The sequence below is a fragment of the Cynoglossus semilaevis genome, chromosome 4 (assembly GCF_000523025.1).
Source record: "Cynoglossus semilaevis isolate Cse_v1.0 chromosome 4, Cse_v1.0, whole genome shotgun sequence".
Classification (NCBI taxonomy): domain Eukaryota; kingdom Metazoa; phylum Chordata; class Actinopteri; order Pleuronectiformes; family Cynoglossidae; genus Cynoglossus; species Cynoglossus semilaevis.
This window is the reverse complement of record NC_024310.1, coordinates 15,018,663-15,038,968: the sequence shown is the minus strand read 5'-3', so window position 1 is coordinate 15,038,968 and position 20,306 is coordinate 15,018,663. Positions and strand designations below refer to the sequence as shown.

At 39.2% G+C, this 20,306-nt stretch overlaps 1 protein-coding gene across 5 annotated transcripts in view; it reads right to left on the bottom strand.

The window, feature by feature from the left end:
- Positions 1-20,306, bottom strand: part of ncam1b (neural cell adhesion molecule 1b) — a 66,805-nt gene that overhangs the window by 1,083 nt on the left and 45,416 nt on the right. For 3 of the 5 annotated variants that reach the window (XM_008309506.3, XM_008309507.3, XM_025054892.1), the window contains 11 exons: positions 18,248-18,398; positions 16,819-17,006; positions 16,510-16,606; positions 15,433-15,603; positions 13,748-13,876; positions 11,044-11,168; positions 10,527-10,707; positions 7,647-7,845; positions 7,419-7,529; positions 5,615-6,691; positions 976-4,063 (listed from right to left, as the gene is read on the bottom strand). In XM_008309506.3, the coding sequence (XP_008307728.1) occupies positions 3,940-4,063; positions 5,615-6,691; positions 7,419-7,529; positions 7,647-7,845; positions 10,527-10,707; positions 11,044-11,168; positions 13,748-13,876; positions 15,433-15,603; positions 16,510-16,606; positions 16,819-17,006; positions 18,248-18,398 (2,553 nt within the window). In that variant the 3' untranslated portion in view covers positions 976-3,939. Of the gene's footprint in view, positions 1-975; positions 4,064-5,614; positions 6,692-7,418; positions 7,530-7,646; positions 7,846-10,526; positions 10,708-11,043; positions 11,169-13,747; positions 13,877-15,432; positions 15,604-16,509; positions 16,607-16,818; positions 17,007-18,247; positions 18,399-20,306 lie in introns of those variants that run through there. The other 2 variants (XR_003049499.1, XM_025054893.1) reach the window with 2 other exon arrangements.

The window sequence follows — 20,306 nt, the reverse complement described above, 5'->3', positions numbered from 1 at the left end:
CACCCACACAGTCATTTTGGAGGTCATCTGAGCGGGAATTTGACTTTCACAAAAACCCGACTCCTGATGTAACAGGTGTTTACTTCACTGCTCACGGATTTCAAAACAAACACAACCTGTTCGCCCTGCCAACTCTCCCGTCAGTACGGCACTGAGCTAAACCAACAAAACACGGGGGCTTGTCTCCATCTAGTGGCTAAAAGAAAAACATTCGAAACGTCTCTCGACCAATTATAAATCTGTTAAAGGAAATTTAAAATCTCAGTAATACGTACGTTTAAGAATCTGTTTTAAAAAGTTAAAAAATCAAAAAATTAAAAGTTATCTTGGAAGCTGTTGCGGTAACAAGCAAAATGACCAAACAGGTAGAGCATTTTTAAAAGTCGTCACCAATTGCCAATGTTTCAAAAAATATTTTCAAAAAATGTTATATACTATATATTATAACATAAATCTATATTTTTAATTCATAACGAAAAAATCAACCAGTAACCTTTTAACCAGAACAAATTTTGCTCTTTCTTGCCAATGCATTCTTTTTCTATCCCATGTAAATGTTTGGAAGAAGGTAATTCAATATTGACTTTAAAATCTAACAGTATTTTCCTTTTTTGACTTAAATTTGACTTGTTTTAACTGGAATACGTATACGATCTTTTAAACAACAGCACCTCCTACTGGTCAAGTAGGTCGAGTTGTGCATGTAGGTTAAATACATGCACATACTGTCCATGTCAGTCAAATAGTCACAAAGCATCAATTGAAACACTCTATTAATCTGTAATTAATAAACCAAGCATATATTTTTTTATTTTCAAACACAAATGCCAAAGAATACACAATAAAATATAAGGAGGTGTAATGAATCTTCTAGAAGCAGACACTGAATGTTGAGGGTGAACTATCAGAGTGGATAAATTTGACACACATTTTTCAACAGCTGAGGTTTTGTTGGGTTGAGAAGAGACTTTCTGCCTGTACTGACCTGATACATATGTCTAAAGGTCGGTGCATCAGCTGCAGAAAGTTCCTAATTGGGGGAGGGGGCAACAACTGAGATCAAGAATCACTGTGTTCTTCTTTTTGCCCCAATTCTCACAGTTACAACAATCATTATTATTGATCAGTGAACACAGTGTAGCTGACTTCCCATGAGGTTCAGAAGAGAGCTCCAAAAACACACCTTTGTTCGTTACATGCCGACCCAAATTGGTTCACACTATATTTTATTTTTTTTATAGCTGGGGGGAGCAGCCACACACAACAAAACCAATGATTCTGTCTTTAAAACTTGAACAAAGTTTCATGAGTTATCATGCATTTCCAAGACCCCGAAATACAATGGCTTAAAAGGGAAAAAAAATCAGTTTGATTCCATTAGTCTTTACACCTACATTTTTCTTTAACTTCTTGTGTTTCCTGAACTGTCAAAAAACTCTTCCTTTTACTTTAGCTTCAGTGCCGTTACCAGAAAAAAATATGTTCACAAACTACAGTCGTTATAACGATCATGTTTTTCAATTCATCATACGATTCATTTTTATTACTGCAGCTGATGAAATTTAGAAAATAAGAGGCTATAATGTCTTACAACAAGGTTACACTTTATCATATAAACCAATGACACGACAGTCTACCGACACACAGGCACAGTGCACAAGCTCGCAGGCAGGAATGGAAATCTCTGTTTTATCCCTTAAAAAACAAGTACTCAAGTAATCAAGTACTGTGTATATTTATTTTTTCCCTTTAAAAATCATTAGTTAAGAGACCCTTTTGATGTTTTGTAGTCAGGAAGAATTCATCATTTTTAATTTCTTAGTTCTAGCTTCTTTCTTAAAAAAACACTAACAATTATTTGTTTGCACATTTGATACAATGACATTGATTTTTAGTTTTGTGTGGGGCTAAATAAATGTATTGTTTAAAAACGTTTAAACAAAGTTTAATTGTCAACACATTTAGCGTATATTTATATAACGATTTTCTATCTTTAAGAGGTGGGACAATATATATTATTGCTATAAAGTACAATTAAAAAAACTAAACAAACTTAAACTTAATATATTTTCATTATCATCGTGATATTATCAATGAGGTTTGTCATAATTTAGAACCAGATTGGTAACAAAAGCGTAAAACGTTGAAAAAGCTGATAAAGCATAGTGTAAAATGTTGTATTTAATTGTATTTTTATGATTGACCAATACGTCAATTGTGTCCAACTTGAAGGAAGTGTTAGTAGATATTATTTAATAATTGTTTAATGTTAAGATTCTTTCAATTAATTTAAGTCAACATGCAACATTTCTAAACGCGCGACGTGATATTACACACAGCTGCCCTGTCCAAATGTATTCCTTTAAAAACCACACGGGGGCGTCTATGTTCTGCTGACGCCACAGCTGTGGACACACTGACTAAGGATAGAGACAAATAGTTGGATGCGCGTCACCATTGTCTGAAGGACAGTTTATGTATTTTGTAAATGTGTTGTGTAGGTTTGTCAAGTAATAATTCAATACAACGTGTGTTCGAGGCAGCAAGACTGTGATTGGTTAAAGACCAAAACAGGGGCGGTTTTGTCAACGTACGTGCACCGAGTATGGCAACAGGCTGAACGCTTGCATCAAGAAAGCCTTTGAATATTTGTAATAAATACATAAATAATAATAATAATACAAACAATCACCGGTGACTCTACAGAGTTACATATTATATAACATGTAGGTAAAGAAGTTCACATACAGTATACACAGAATTTCTTTTTCTAATTTCCAAAGGTGTCCGGTTTTAATGACCAAAGGACATAAAGACACGTCTCTCTGGTTGTGTCACGTCTTTGTCAAGTGTTGAGTTAAGTTCTCACACACATTTTAACTAGTTTTTAAACCGTCAGAAATGAATAATTCTGAAACCAGAGCAAACAATAAATGTGTAACCAAAAGTGAATAGAAACCTACGTATTTTCTTAAAGCTCAACAGTTAGCCAGTTAGCATCTAGCTCCATGGGATTTACCTCTTTTGTCAAAGCAGAAAGAAACTCAATTCAGCCATTAGCCAGAATTCTACAAGGTAATTTCTGGCAGAAAGTCTGCACACTGTACGTGTTTAGTCTTAATAAGAAGTTTAACAACATTCCAACACTTATATCCTGTTAGTGTCATATCATACCTGTTTAAAGTCATCCATCTTATGACTCGTGTTGACTCATGTACCGAACACCAATCAAAACACAAATACTAACAAGGTTCTATCTGGGGTTTTTTGGTTGGTTGGTTTTTTGTTTTTTTGTTTGTTTTTTGAGAGAAGCCACCAAGAGTTATTTTTTATGTAAAATATTTTAAATAAATCAATAATTATTTTTATACTGTCCCACCCCTTAGCTTTCTTCATCAATTTGTAAACAAAATGATTCAAACTATTCAATCAGGGTACTATTAAGTCTGTGTCAGCTTATATCTGTGAGAAATGTAATGTCCCTGGATTCACACAATTAACTGACACACAGTCAAACATGCAGAACAAGCTAGTGATATGGCTAGCCTAAACATACGAACACATTAGGAAATTATTTTACATCTGAGCTTTAAAATAACAAAAAATAATTTCATATAGTCATTTTTACAATACTTATCATCTGGTAAACTGTCAGCACAATAAAAAAGTCAAATTCTTTATATTTATCAAGCAATCTTCAGAGTTTCCTTTTGAAACGTCCTAGACTGGTTAAATCAAATCAGAATAAAAAAATAATATAAATCTTAATGACCTTTAAAGATGAACTCCACAGGATTGTACTAAATATTTCGTATGGGAAAACGCAGTGGAAGTACTGAATATATCGCACAGAAAATCAAATCTCCTGCTGTGTTTTCTCCGGTTGCTGTGAAGAATTTTTTGGGGGGAATTACGGCTGCGGGTGTTTTTTACATCCCATCATGCTTTGCTCTTGGTGGATTTTGACAGTACGCCATTGTTGTGTTCTGGTGAGGTCTCTGTCGAGGCGATGGATGAAGCCGCTGCCTCGTCCACTTTGATTTTCTCGTCAGGGAAAACCTTTCTGTAGATAGAAGGGAAAAAAGGGGAAGTTTGAATTTAAAGATCTGCTGTTCTTTGTGTGGAAGAAAAACAGACAACCATTTATTCTCACCAACATCTCACGCAATATGTAGGAAAACACCAAGCTGAATGTCTTCTTACATATTTCATCACCACCTCAACGACAACGGTTCAAGTTAGACAAACAAATAATGAAAAACATTTCTTACCATCAGTTAAATTCAACCTCTGTCTGAAAACACTCTGTCTGAGAGTGTGTGTGTTTCTGTGTGTAGTCATGCATGTTTCTGTTAGGATTTTTGTTTTTTTTTAATGTGTGTTTTTTCTGTTAGCACATTGAAAGAGCATGAGTAAATCCCAGCTCTCAGTGAAAACATGGCTGCATAGACGGTCGGTTCTTTTGAGCTAATTACTCGTAGAATTAATCGTTATTCTCCTGAGTCTTTATTATGGGTTGCTAATAGTAAATGGAGTTCTGTTTAGTAGCAAGGATACGTCCCTCTTTTAAAAAAAAGCCCCAGTAGGTGACAGTAATGCATGTCATAGTGAATTTTTAGCGTTTTACCAAGTGCTTTTCTTATTAGCTTGACTGCTGTTGCTGGACACAGGAGGTCACACAGTCAGAACAACATTTAATGTACACATTTGTTGTCCTTCCTTCAAAGTTTATGAATTACTTTTGCAATTTTTCTGAGTAGTTCTGTAAGGTTGATGATAAAAACATCGCTAAAAAGCAATGCTTTATATTTTGTTTTTTTCATCTATTACTCTTCAAGATTATGTTTACTGACAGCGCTGCACAAATCAAGTAGGAAGCTGCCTCACAAATAGATAGGAAGTACAATTATTTCTAATTAGGACTGTCTGAAGATTAAAATTGTTTTTGAGATTGATGACAGGATTTTCTTTGACTGTTCTTGATGTTCTTAAAAAATAAAGTGAACAACATGTTTGCTTTTTGCAAATTCCCTACAAGAAGTACCAATTTCTTTATCTACGTTTGTTTCTGCCATCCACACATTTCTGCGTTGGCACTGGTTTGCTGCCTGATTTTCTAATCTCTGGATTTATATTCAATAGCGTAGGATTCTTTTTTCCAGTAGAATTTCAATTACATAAACTCCTTTTGAAATCTGTGAGTTTTTTTCATGAACTTGCATTTGAATGGCTGCAAACATTTTCTATCCATCCTTGTTGGTAGCCATGATTTTTGTAAGTGAAATATTTCTCCTCCCATTTGTGTTTTGCGTCGATGGACTGTTGCTTTTAGGGCATGTGAGTGCTGTATAATTGGTTGCGTGTCTTGAGGCTGTTTGTTTTCCCAGTAGGGTCTGTAGCAGCGGTGGAAAGTGTCAGTGTCAGTAACAGTACCGTCAGGTCATCGCACTGATAATAATTATACCTTTGTAATTACCACAGACTCATCATCACAGTATCTTATAAGGTCAATGGCAAGATGCGGTGGTGAATGAATGGGCACACACACACGCACGCACACACACACACACACATTCATTAACACACAGAGAGAAACCTCTAGAGGGAGCCGTACTCATCGTTGACAGTAGGTGACAGTAGGTTGACAGCAGTCTTGGCCAGAGTCTCTGAAGCCTCCACAACTGGACCTGAGGGGGTCAGGTCTACTCCGTCTCCGTTGGGCAAAGTGGGGGCAGAGGGCGGGCTGTCTAAGCTAATAAGGTCAGCGGGTGTGTCACGTGTCAGCTCTAAGTCTAAATCCATACGTCTTGGTCCCACGTCTTGGGTTATATTGTCATACATGTCCGCCTGATCTGTGAGGTTGTTGGAGGCAGGCGGCTGTAGGCTATCAGAGGTAGGAGGGGAGGAACAGGGAACGGAAGTTAGGGGAGGGGGAGAAGCTACTTCTGCAACTAAATGATCTACATCTGGTTCTGCGAGACCACCGTTAAACACTGAAGAAGAGTCGGAGGCAGCATCTTTGGCAGTAGGAATGTTGTCAACAGACTGTTCTGTTGGTTTGTTCACATCAGGGGCAGTAAGGTTAAGCCCGCTGGAGTCGGGGGCAGTGGCTCTCAGATCTGGGTCTGGTTTTGGAGGGGCAGTGCGTTCCAGGGTCTTGGCAGTTTTCGCTGGTGTCTCTGCCTCTATGACAACACTGTCATCTGGCGTCAGAGGCTTGTTCACAGGTGGGCTCTGAGCAAACTTCTTGGGTGAGGACGTAGCGAGGGGAGACACTGGAGGACTGCATTTAGCATTCAGTGCAGCCATTTTTGGAGAGTACCTGCGTTTAGGTGGAATCGGTGTCCCAGATTTTTGGGGTCTAGTCTGTTCTGGGGTACTAGCCGTGCTGTTCACTGTCTCCTCCTCCTGTGGGGCTTCACTTGCTCTTTGTTCTACTGAAGGAGCCATGTTTGCCTTAAGTGCAGAAGCAGGGAGGACAGGTGTAGGATTAGACTCTGGAGTAGGTGCTGGGGCTGGAACAGGGGCAGGTGAGGGGTCGTTGGCTGGGGTGGAAAGGCTACAAGTGAGGGTAGTGGTTTCACTAGAGGGGCTGTCCTGAGCAGGGTCATTAGTCGCGGTGCCTGAATCGGAGTTGGTAGCTACGGAGGAGAGCGTTTCCGGTGCCAGAGCAGCAGTGGAAGCTGCCAGCCTGAGAGAGCAGGGAGAGAACAGAGACACACAGACTAGACGCCAGGGTGACTGTGACAGAGGAAGGGTGGCTTGGAAACAAGCATGCAGAGGAGATAAGTTAACTTTACAGTAAAAAAAGAAAAAAGAATCTATGCAAACATAGAACATAACGTCTAAGAACAGTAACATTAACACCTAGTGAGAAAAAGAAAAACAAAGAAAGTGGCATGCTGTGAGTGAACATTAAAGTCATACATACACACAGAACGCATGTACTTAAAGGAATATTCAGTATTTCTACAGAACCACGCCAAAACACCTACGAGGGGTAAACAGTACCAGTGTGCGTCTCAGACTGTCTGATTTCTCTAGAGTGCACTAATGTCAAAGGAAGCTGCAGAGGCTGCGGGATAGCTTTACAAGTTGACCACACTGAAGAGGGAAGAAAACCCCTTCCTGTTTAGTTTCTTAACTGGTATTGCTTCACCTTTTTGTTAGTAATGAGAAAAGAAAAAGAAAATCCAGATACTAGCGTAGAAGGAAATTCCCCCTGAATAGGGATAAAGTTGTAAAAAGTGGTGGCAGGAATGGACTCCACTTAAGAATCGACTGTTCAGGATTAAGGTCAAATGTCCTGTTGAATGACGTCTTCATTCTTTGAAGTGGAGTGCAGCAGACAAAGGGCTAAAAAACAAAACAATGGAAGAGTAAAATGATATCAATGCTGTGCATCAGCATTGACTTACTCTGGCTCAGTGAGCGGTGTGGTTTCGCTAGGTTCCGTGGGCCCAGCTGCGTTGTGATTGGCTGTGCACTCATCTTCTCTAAGGACAATTGGCTCTTTGGACTCGTCTTTCCTGGAGAAGATGTGGAAAAAAAGTTCATGTTAATGCTGCCATGAGTCAACAGCACTGACGACTCCCTCAGGCCAGACGGTGTTCATTGAACTGAAGTAAACTGTCTGCAATACTCACACAAAAGCTGCCTTTCCCTCTTCCAGGTCATGACCTTTGGTCCCTGTGCCAAATTTGCCACAAAGGCACATGATGAGGCCACATTTGTTGACAAAGTAACAGGTGACGTCGACCGCCAGCAGCAACAATATAAAAACCACGACCAGTATTCCTGCCCAGAGCATGATGCCCATGGAGAGAGCAGCCTCCTCACCCAGATCTGCAGGAGAGACAGTGAAGCATCATGGGTGTTGGCCGAGTGGGCTACAACAAGTTTCACACACACACATCCACGTTGAACGTGCTGCTACAGTACTGTCACATCAAAACAGAAATCCTCTTACCTTTTACAAACACCGATGGCTTTTAATCATCGACATGAAATAAACTGAGCCGCTGCTGTGAGTGTTTGTGTCAACTTTGTTCAAACATGTACAAATCACACCTTCAGAAAGAGTTGGTATACTTCTATTGGAAATGGAAACTACAATCTGTGAATAACACGCGTTTCCTAACACAGACGAAGAACAGAAACTTTTATTTGTTAATATTCCTCTTATTTGGGAACAAAACTCCGGATTTTGGCTGTTATTCAGGAAGAACAGTAAAACTAGTTTGTCTTTTTGTTGTTCAAGTGAAGAGCACAAGAAAACTCAACGTTCTTTTGTTTATATAAAATCAAGGAAGTTTACCAACTTGTCTAAACATGTGGTTTGTGTTTTAGGCAATTTATAAGCAAAATAGTTTTGGTACCAGAAAAACAAAAGCAAAACATTTTTTTTGTTATTGTCCTGCTTTTATTTAAATAAAAATGTTCTTATTTAAACATGGGCCATGTTTGTAGGTCCGAGTCCAAATATCTCTGAATTAAATCAAAAGTAAATAAAAATAATATTCCTTTTAACAACACTGCCCTTTGAAGTCGTGTCATTATTCTTGTTGATCACAAACACGTTATCAGTTTAGACAATTTAGTAAAAATATAACCACTGATTACCAAGGTAGAAATGTTTATTTTTTGATACTTTTACTTTTTTTTAAATTGTGAACATTGAACAAAACGACATATTTCTGTGTCCAGTGTTAATCATGACATTAATGTCCTCTTTTTCTTTTCCAGTTTTGTAGACATGAATACTTCAGACGTTTACAGTGTAGTTCTAAGACATTGTGAGTGGTTAAAGTATTTCACATCCTGAAGTGTTCATGTAAATACACAGGTGAAACAAACATTTTCTCTGTATTAATACTGACATCAGTAATAACGGAGTGTAACAAGAGAGCTGAGCTCACACTGAGCTCTGTGTTGCCTTCAGAGGTGTGCAACCTGAGTAACACTGCCTTCCAGTTCGTTGCCTACATATTGAAACCCAACGTAAAGAAGTATTGGTGATGGTACTCAGGAGTACACAATTTAAAATACTTTTATCAGTTTATCAGTTAAAAGAAAATATTTAGAAATCAACACTTGTAAAAACTCTCATCATTCAGTGTGTTATCGGCATGCTAACAGCTAGCATGTTGGCAGCATTATGGTGGCGCACTCGCACATAGTGAATTAACGGTGGGCTATTAAGCAGCATGTTAGTGCCTTGTAAAAGAGTTATGTTTGTAAAACAGCATTATTTCTCGAGTCTGGTTCCAGTGTGGCAAGCTAGGAAAAGCTAGCCTAGCTAACACCCTACTGCTGGTTTGGGCTTTTAGCAGTGGAAAACATTTAATCTAGGGGGCGTCCTGTTCACTTCAAAACATCCAATACAGAGAGAGGGTATAAAAAACGTTGCTGGTGGTCATAAAAATGAATTCATTTCTCTCCATAAATGACTGAAAGATGTAACACATTGAAGTGAAAACAATACAGTTTTAGCAATGGGCAACTAGGGTTTTAAACCAGCAGGATTTGTCCTTAAAACCTTTTGTTTCCCTTGGTAATACGACAGCAGAAATTCGAACTGGAAATGTGCCAGGGCCGTGCTCATGTTAAAAGGACACGTGTTAGTCTTATTCATCCGGTTCTCACTGTGTCAGAGACAGTTCTTGGCCAGAACCTGTTCAGTCTTGAGTCTTGTAAACAGTCAGTTTTAAATAAAAAAAACTGTCCAGAGAGTAAGATGGCAAAAGAGAGAGAGAGAGAGAGAGAGAGAGAGAGCTCTGCTTTGCTACACACACTGCGCAGCAACAGCAGAAACTACTATGAAAAAAAAGGGACAGTGAGGAGTGAGAAGACGAGTGATAGCGAAGAGCACGTCACAGGTGAGCAGCCCTGAATGGCTGATGAGAGGAGAAAGGAACAGCAAAAAAAAGCACCATGAAAAGTGCACTCAGGTCGGGACGAAAATGTTGACATGGTCCATCACACCAACGTCCAGGATTCAGGCAAGTGAGACGGAGAATTGAGAGAGACAGGGAAGAGCAGAAAACGAATACAGGGGAGGGAATGAAGAGAGAAACACAAGAAGGGACGGGGAAAACAAAGGAAGAGAGTGAAAATGAGTTAGGTCTGATAACTGAAAATGAAAAGAAAAAGATTTCTGTAACAATGGCGAAAACGCAGTCATAAATAAAATCAAAGGCACCGAAATGTAAACTTATTCTCAGATAAGTTGTACTTTCTATAAATAAATTGAATGCTTAAAAAAGCCCTGTTCTGTGTCTTAGGGGGAGGGGCCTGGTCACCCTGGACACCCTGGTCACTGGTCCATTACTACAACCACATGTACAAACTAACTGGATGATCCTTCTAATCTTACTTGCTTCTGTCAAAACGATTTATGTCCAAAAACGTCCTAATGCTGTCCAGATCGTTTCTTATTTCTGATCTTATTTCATCTGTTTTCACACACACGTAATGAAGCACAATCAGATGTGTCCTTTTTTCTTATTCTCTAAAGACTCATGTACCTGGAATGGCTTCTGGCTGTGAGGAAGTCCTGAAGGACATGGTCGCTGGCTGGGACTTGCCCTTCTGATTTACTGCAACCACAAAGACGTTGTACTCCGTGTCCCACTCAAGGCCGCTGAGAACCACGTACTCACTGTCGCTGGATAGAGGGACCTCTGGTCTCCATTCAGTGGCTTGAATCTGTTGACACAGGAGAGGAACTAACCACGGGGCTGGCTTCTGATATGGACTAACATTTTAGTGTTGCACTATTTAATTCTCTGCAGAACTTCTTCATTTTGGTGCTAATTCCCTGGACTTCTAATCAAAACTATGTCACAGAAATGTTAAGAGATGAGAGGTTGTTTTTGCTGGTTTTAGGGACTTTAGGGACCTCTGTAGGAAGAGTGATGATGAGGTGTAAGGACATGAGCTGTTTTACTGAGGCAACACTATGAAAGAGGGAGAAACAAAGGGATTCTTCTTTAAAACTACGACTGACATCGCAAAAGATAACGATAACCGCTGGATACTCACAGGTTTGTATGAAACGAGGTAACGTAAAATTGGCGATCCGCCGTCATCCTGTTTTATCCATCTGACTTTGAGGGAGTTTCCTTTAGGTAAACCTGATCCTTCCAGTTTAGGGGGATTGGGAACTCCTACAGACACACACACAACAGACATAATAACATCCTATTAATTCAAGAACTAAAGAAAATGTAGCTTAGCGTGTCAGAGTAGCCTAAAAAGGACGCATTTCTGACCTTTACGGAAGAGAATGAAAATTTCACAGTTCTGGTTCTATTATCGACATCACTATAATTCTATATCGCAACTCTCATTGAGTTAGGAAATAAAATATAATACAAATATTTCTGGGAATAACATCTTTAATGTAACAGATGTATTACCATTTGCATTTGAATCTGACGAAATCTAAAAAAGACTGAATGAAAACATAACGTTCAAAAACCTGAAATGAACATGAGAGTAAGAGACTGTGCTGTAGGGGCAGACATTCTCATTATATTCGTTTTTTTTTATAGTATAGTTATAGTTTTTCCATATGGTTTTCTACCATTTGTTCTATAAATGTGAACGTGAATTGAAATGTTATAGTAAATAGATAAATGCATACATACATTTTTATTTATTTATTTATTTTTTATTTTAAGTGTGAACCAGTTTGTTGATAGCAGAAGTAAACCCTAACTTGAACTTCTGCTCTAATCCTAACCCTATGTTTCCCTCAGTGAGGCACCCCCGCTCCATCTGGCTATCAGTTTGGGGTCCTTAAATTGAAAAATGTCAAAGACCCCATGGCAGGACTCAGTCAGCCCCAGAGAATCACGATGGCCGTTATATCAGCTGTGAGTCATGACCAAAAGACAACGTAGTGAGGACAGACATAATCATGGAAACATGTGCTCATTGTCCCACACAAGTGGAAAACATTACTGGACAACAATACATTTCTGTAACAGCAGTAGGATTACCTTCTGTTGATTGGACAGGACTTTCAGCTCCATCAAAGTCAAGTCACATATTATGTCCAAACAAGAATGGATGAAAGAAGACGACAGATATGGATACGGATGATGAAAGGAGAACACAGTTCAGTCGGGGTTTTAACTGTGGTACGACTCTGGGAAATACCAGGAGCTACGGGTTTCCACTACATTAACCAGCAACTAAATGAAAGCAACTGGAATTCTGTTGTTGTTCCTATGTAGTCTGTCTGAAGGGATGGGACATGGAACCACATCAGCTCACATGGATATTATTGGAAATGTCCCAGGAAGTAAGAACTTGGTTATAGAAATTGAATCCTATTTATATATTATATTTATAAAGTTAAATCCAATTAGGCCTGGTTAGTTTTCTATTGTCAAAATGTGACACTTCTAAAAATCCCTGTATTTTAAAGGCTGTAGAATTTTCTTAGTGACTGTTTAAATATAAACTTGTTAAACGTTGATCTTTCGGCTCTAAAATGCTGGACTGAGGTCACCTGTCTGACTTTTTCATTAGGTGGTGATTTGACTGAAGTTTACGTTTGTTATCTCACGTCATGTAAATTAAATAAAGAGAAGAAGATAATGAGGCAGTTCCAGGGTCACAGACTAGAAAAAAAACTCAGAGCTGCATCATTACAAAGGAAAGGCAAACTAACGAGGGGATGGAGGAGATAGCAAAAAGCAACAGCATAATAAAAACCTAATAAACTCTTTTTATTACTCACACTCTAAAAACAAACCTGTGTCTTCAGAGAAATAATGAGAAATGTTGTCTGAGGACGTGGGAGAGAAGATATCAGGTAATTAGAGCCTGAAACTCTGGCATAATTAAATATGACTCAGAAACTCAACGGGTGAAGAAGGAAACGTGAAAAGTGTTTGACCTGGAATGGTTTTGAAATCACACGGAATGAACACACATCGTATTAAGACACGGCTTTAACAGATGTCCAGTGTTGGCACAGACTTTTTAAACATGTTAAAACACTACAACCACTATGTCAAGATCATTTATTTTGATAAAGTAACTCCAGAGATTTTTATCTGGTTTCTACAGTTGTTCAAATAATAGCTTTTCTCAGATAAGTAAAGGTGATTTATGGTCATTGTGACACTGCACAGTATGATAAGTGCTTTAACTCATCACCACAGCAGGGGGGCAGTAGTGGGCTGCACAGCCTGAGAGCCCAGGGAGAGGTATGTACTATTTATTCTATTATAACATTGCTTAAAGTATTGCTATTATTATTGTTGTTGTTGTTGTTGTTATTGAACATAATGTTGATGTGATGTTTGACGCATTCTATTTCCAAGCACAATTGATTCAATTCAAAGGCGTTCATTACATGACTGTGAGTCGATGGGCAGCAGGAGGGGATCAATACTGTAAATACAAATGCAAAGGGAAAGTATGCATTTTTTATCAACAGAGGGCGATAAAGTGTAGAGTAAGCCTTGTTATTTAAGAGGCAAATTTTTCCCAGTTAACAATGATTTATGAAGAGACGTCAGAATAAATCAGAGATTTTGCAAAACAATTTAAAAAGAACAGTTTAGAACTTGTCAGATTTCACAGAAACAAAGCCTGAAGTGAACGTGTTGATGGTTAAAATGAGTTGAAAACGAGGTACTGGAGTTGCAATTTTGTCTGGCACAGACATACAAAGACTTGTTTTTTGTTCATACAAAGAGCTTTGAACTAAAAAGGACAGATGACTTACGGACAGGTTGTGTCTTGAAGACCTCAGCAGAGCTGCTGTCACCTTCACCCTTGCCATTGATTGCAGACAGCTTCATTTCATAGTTGGTCTCTGGCTTCAGTCCTGTGATTGTCACTTCAATAATGGAGGCTGGAAAAAGTCAATGGAGACCATGAAAACCCAGCTTCATTTCATTCAATCAATAGCACCATCTAGTTTTAAGACAACAATGTTTTTTTATTTCATTTTCTTAATCTTAGATTTGGTTTAAAAGATGATCTTTGAACAGCTGAATGTGAATGAATATGTCGTCATACAGCGGACCTTTTTGCCGTTTTTCTCTGTCCTAGATTATGATGTTAGCACTGTGTTAGCGTAGCTGAGTGACCTTGTGTTCAGTATTAGTACAGTTACAGAGTTACGTCACACTGTAGGTAAGTCCGGGAGCCCCGGTACTTGAGCTGAAACTGTTGTCTGATTGTTGGACTGCACAAATATTCACACATGAAAAACAAAACGTTGCATAACAGTTGTTGCTGGTCTGAAAGGAAAAAACAGATGGCCAAGTCTTCAAAAGAGGCACGGAGCACCAATCTGCCAGACGCAGAATAATGGTCATGTGATCAATGTGTGTGTGTGTGTGTGTGTTTGTGCAAACAGACAAACAAACTAGCAGTGTTGTGTTAAAGACATCACGAAGACAACGACAGAAACACTCTCACACCGAGATCAACAGTGTGTTGTCAGTGAAGAGCGTTTCCTCCAGATCAAAGCTCCTTCTTTCTCATTCTACTTTTATCTGTTCTGCTGAAACAAAATGTGTTTTACAGTTCAAACGTTTGGCCTTCATAACAGATGGCTGTGAGATCTGTTCTCCTACACGGAGTTTACGTAGAAGAATAACTTGGTTCTCACTCTTTCTTTACAAAACATGATTGAAATAAGCCACGGTGGGTAGGGAAAAAAAAACAAAAGATACGAGGAGAATCAAAGGACTCCTTCATCTTGACGTGACTGTTCACGTCACGTTGCCAAAGGCGTGTGTGGGGCAACGTGTGGGTTTTCAACGTCCTTTGGTCTCACGACATTAGTCGTGTCCACGGAAACACATAATAAATTCAATACGTTTGTATTCTTTATTGTACAGTCTTTACCTCAGTCTGTCTATCAACAGAACAGACTATAAGACAAAAACAAGTAGTAGTTAAAAAAAAGAAAGCTGGAAAAGTCAGAGGGGAAACAATTAGAAATGGTAAAAAATGAACAAAGGAAAATGTTTTCCAAAGGAAAAGAAGATGGGAAATAAAACTGAGAGGGACGACATGGACGAGAAGAATTGAGGCCAATGGGAAGAAGAGGATGAAAATAAGTGGAATAACTGGAAAATAAGAAAAAAAAAGAAAAAGAAAAAAAAGAGGAAGACCAAGAAGACAAAAATATGGAGGAGGAGAAAGATGACGAGAGATGTATTTTCTACAACCAGAATTTCCATTTGGCTCAGTGTGTGGTGTCTGTGACCTAGAGCAACAGCTGTTTACACTACACAAACCTGTGTGTGTGTGTGTGTGTGTGACCTTGGCCTTGACAACAAACCTAAACCCCACAAGTGGTGCTGCCAAAAAACTGGACCTGGATCAGTTTGAGGAAAGAGGACGCTCTATATCTCCACATCAAGTAAGACCTTAAAGCAAGGCCCGCGCCCCCACCTTTCTGGACCTCGTAGACCCTCTGCAGCCAGTTGCCTCTGTCTTGCGTCCTCCATTCAGCTTTGTACTTTAGGATCGGAACACCACCAGTGGACTCTGGTTCTTCAAAATGGATCTGGGCTGTCGTGGAGAAGGGTTTGACCTCGCTGATGAGTGGAGCTGATGGCATGTCTGAGAGAGAGAGAGAGAGAGAGACAGTGAGGAAATGATGTATTAATATTAAAAAAAACAACAAAAGAAACCCTGCACCATGTTCACAAATAAGAAGCAGTTCTCACATTCTAATGAAGGAGGACTAACACTCATTAAGATCAGAGGACAGGGCAGGTCAAACTCTTTGATTCACGGGCATCAATGGGTTCTAAAAGTTGACAGGGGGGCCGGGCCAGGAGCAGATAGATGGAGTGTTGGTGTGAACTATGACACATGACAGGTAAAAGCCAGACGTAAATACCTGTGGTCCAAATGCAGTTGATTTGTGATGAGACGTCTCCCTGTCACCCTGTCTTTGATATGTTTGTTTGACTATAAAGGAATTCCTGCAGCCAGGTCCAAGATATTATGAAGGAGCCACTGGCCATCTGAGTGTGGGAGTTGTTGTCACTGACTAATGCCTCACCATTCTAACCTTTACGGTTTCGGTTTGCACTGACAGACAGTGAGCAATGCTGCGTCATCTTCAGCACCTGTGTGTTGATCAGCAGTATTTACATCTCTGCTCAGCCTCGCATGTTCGTCGTCATCGTGCCAACCAGACTGGTTTCCATGGCTTGTATTTTTTAGTTCTAAACCAGTACAGAAAAGAGTAATCTTCGCTGCTGTTTCTCTTTCATTTGGTTTTTTTTTTTTTTTTTTTGGAAAAACTTCACCAGTTTCTGCACTCTCAGAAAGCCCCCTGGTCTCAGACCCCCCCACCCCCCAATATATCATACAACCTTCATGTAGATGAACATCAGCATCAGGTCAGAACGAAAAAAATAATAATTACAAGAAAATGGGAGGGGATCTAAATAAAAAACAGAGAAAAAAAACAGAAACAAAGTGTAGCATATTATGAATATTACGGTAATGACTTACCGGCCTGAATCAGCACAAACTCCTTGGACTCTGTTCCCATGTCATTAGAGGCTGTGCAGTTATAGCTCCCGAAATCATTGTCAGACCAAGGGGTTATCTTAAAGAAACAAAGGGAAATGAAGAAAACACTCAAATAAAATGAATAAAAATCACATTTTTTGTCTCACATTATAATTTGATGTTTAGTTTGGAATCCAAAGAGTGTAGGTTTGGCAGGCTGGATTTAGGCCCGCTGACCTCCAGTTGATGATGGCTGACCTAAAGTCTATAGTCATGGAATGTTCATGACTGTGGTGTTGGTGTGTGTACCTGGAGGAAGCTGGACGATGGAGTCCTGAAGACCTTGATGTTGCTGAGGTTAGAGCTGGGCAGCTGCAGGTCGTCTTTCAGCCAAAAAATGGACACATCACTGGGGTGAGCCTTGACCTCACAGCTGATGTTCACGGTGTTCCCCTCCCAGGTAAACACTGCTGCCTGACCATGAATCTTAGGGGCGTCTGGGGAAATAACAAAAAATCCACTTAACTATTTCTAAATGGATTTCCCATTCTCCTTGAATCTATTTTATACATTAAAAAACATAGATTTTGTATCTGATTTTCACAAACAATAACGAGTAAGAACTTGAATAAGCCAGGGCTCAACAACAGGGGTTTTGTTTATTTTGATGTGGCCTCAGGCTGAGTGAATCTGTGAGGTCCTGCTGCTTCACAGCTCACAGATTAAGAGGTCAGCAGACTGGTTTGAGCAACACTGACGTAATACGAATAACCAAAAGTTCATAACTCCCACACACACAGGCCTGACAATATCAGCCTTGACCAACTGAATTCTGAGTCACAATCAACAAAACAATGTGTTTTACACGTACACTCCCTAACACACTTTCTTTTAAATCAGAAATTCATTTAGTAGTGTTTGTCATGACGTTGTTTGCTTTTCTTTAAAAATTAATGGAAATTAGATTGAAGCAGCATGTATGAACTAAGCAGTTAGCAGTTGTCTAAAAGAGACTGATTTACATTTGGCACTTTTTTAATTTAGTTATTTAATTATTTAATATTTCTACAGTGTCTGTTTCTTTTCTTTTTTTTTTGTTCTTTTTTTTTACCAAAAACGATCCAACATTAAATCAATACCTCCACCATAAAAGAAAAATTCGACTTTTCTTTCAGTCAATTTCAGTATGGTTAATGCTTGGCCAGACAGTTTCTCAGACAAATTGATTTTGACTCTTTACACTGATATTTCAAAGAAAATCCACAGAGGTTTAATCGTTGGGAAAAATACATAATGAGTCTCAAAGCTACATTTGTGCCGGATTAAAAACTCATTTAAATGTCAGGCTGTGAACAGAGTTATTAGATTATCTCTTAGACCCGACTGTAGAGTGTGTTAGCATTTTTTTTTCCAGTAACGCTAAAATGAATTTAATTTTTAGAACAATGTTCTCGTTGAGGCTTTGTGTCACCACCTGTGGTTGTTGTAATGACATCATCACTTTCTAACCTAGTGTTTATTGTGGACCAATAAGGTATCGTCTAGCTTTTTTTCTTCTGTTAAAAATTGTATTTCATATAAAGACCATATTCTATTTTTTATTTTGACTAAAACTTATTATTAATATTTTTGCCAAATTCTAAATATTCCCAATTACTACCTTTTGGGTAGCTCAATTTTTTGACTCTAAATAAGTAAATAAAAAGGTAAAAACAGTGTGTTTTTTGTTTTTACTCACAGCGGACCTCCAGGTACGTAGACTGACTGTCCTCTCCGATGGCGCTGCGTGCTGTGCAGTAATACTGACCGGCGTCTGTGTATTTGACATTTTTTACAGTAAGGGAGGCCACGCGAGCGTCACTTCTTACCACCACTCTTCCATCCAGGCTCTAGATGAGAAAAGAAATGCTTTGTTAAGAAAAACAAACCATTCAGACACATTTTAGATGAAAGAAAAATATTTAGGAGCCGGGCCTTTAATGAGCTGAGCAGATACTACATCAGAGTCATAAAACACGGACATTCTACTGCCTGAAGACGTGGGGACATTAGGACACGGCTGACACTACAGGGACCACTCAGTGACCAATGAGAGGTTCATCAACGAGGGCAAATAATCTGATTCAGATTACTCCACCTATCAGAGACCAACTAACAGACCACACACAACAACAGTTACCGTTTCCTCCTTAAGGTGTTTTCACAGTTATTCTAATTAATAAAATCACAGCTGGATAATGAGGTGTGTGAATAACTGTTCTGCTCTAGAGACACTTCACCTGAGATCATTCATTTAAAACATGAGAACAACTTCAATAAAACAAAAACAACTGAAAGGTTGAGTTTAGGTTCAGGTTCCTTTAACCAGTAGAAAATAACTAATCAAAGCAGCTGGTGTTGTTGCTGGACACCTCACACACTCAGCCATGGTGAGAGAAAATGATGCGTTTAAAAAACGCACCGAGGATTTATCAGGCTCACACACACACACACACCTCTGAAACCTCTTCCAGTGACTCATGCCCTCAGAGTGCGGCCCATCACAGCCCGATGGCTCTGCACGTCTACAATACTGACTCTTTTTTTTATTATTTGGGATCCATTTCATCTGAAACATCAAAAAGTCCTGGAAGCGAAAGGACGTTTCATACCATTTCTGTGCGCCTGCATCCACTTACACACTTTTATGTTTGCTCGTAATGAAATGTGATCATCTACCAGAGGAAACCTACGTCTGCTCAGCAGTTTCATCTTGTGATTCATTAATGTTTCATGGTAATGGTTTCCTGAACAACACCATGAACCAGAGCGAGTTTCTTCAGGCGACTTCCTCCATCACCAACTCTGAACGTACAGTACCTGACGTTAGAATTCCAAAACAAATGTTTTTTAATATACGGGCGAAAAACATCTGTGTAAAACAGACAAGAGAAATGAGGGACGCCTCCTGTTGAGAATCTAACGACAGACAGCAGAGCTCTGAGGCAGTTAGCCCAGCTGTGCTACTACATTATCATAAAGACAACCTTGAGAATACACAGGGAACAAGTCAAAGCAATACAAACCTGACTGGTCCTCCTTCCTGTCTAGGCCTCCTCTCTGCCAACAGTCGTATGTACGCCACACTATGTTTTTAACAAGAACATGCTAAGCGATCCTAGTATTTACCCTGAGGGGTACATAATACTGCAAGGACAATTGTGTTCAACATGACGACAAATGGGAGGGGGCATGACCTCGAATTTACCAACCCCACCACTGTTCCTACATCAGACGACAAACACGGACAGTAAAACCGAGCAGTAACGTTCAGTTTCTGTTCAAGGTCTACGTAGAGTGGCGCTGAATGAGGTCCAACTTTTCATCAAAATATGCAAAAAAGACAAACAACCTTAAAAACTGCAAGAAGATCAAGGAGACGTCCTCATTAGTCGAGCGTCCAGTGATTGACGACCGCTTGACACCTGGAGCGGTCAGTCAGTCCTAGGCCTGATGTTCCTCTTTGTTACTGAATCGCCTGGTATCATTTATATCTAACTTCAACGCTGCATCTGTCCGTTACTTTCCGGAACTGTCCACAAACTTTTAATGAATTCCAGGAAGTGTCACAGCAAACACAACTGCATGATTAACTTTGATTTCTTAGAACAGAAATTAAAGGATGCGTTCTCCTGGGGAGGACACGACAGCTTTAATCATCTTTTCTTTTATTTATTTTTTAAAATAAAGTTGATTTAATCAGGCATCAAGTAGTCATTCCAAATCAAAGCAAAAAAATAAATAAAAGATTGAATGCG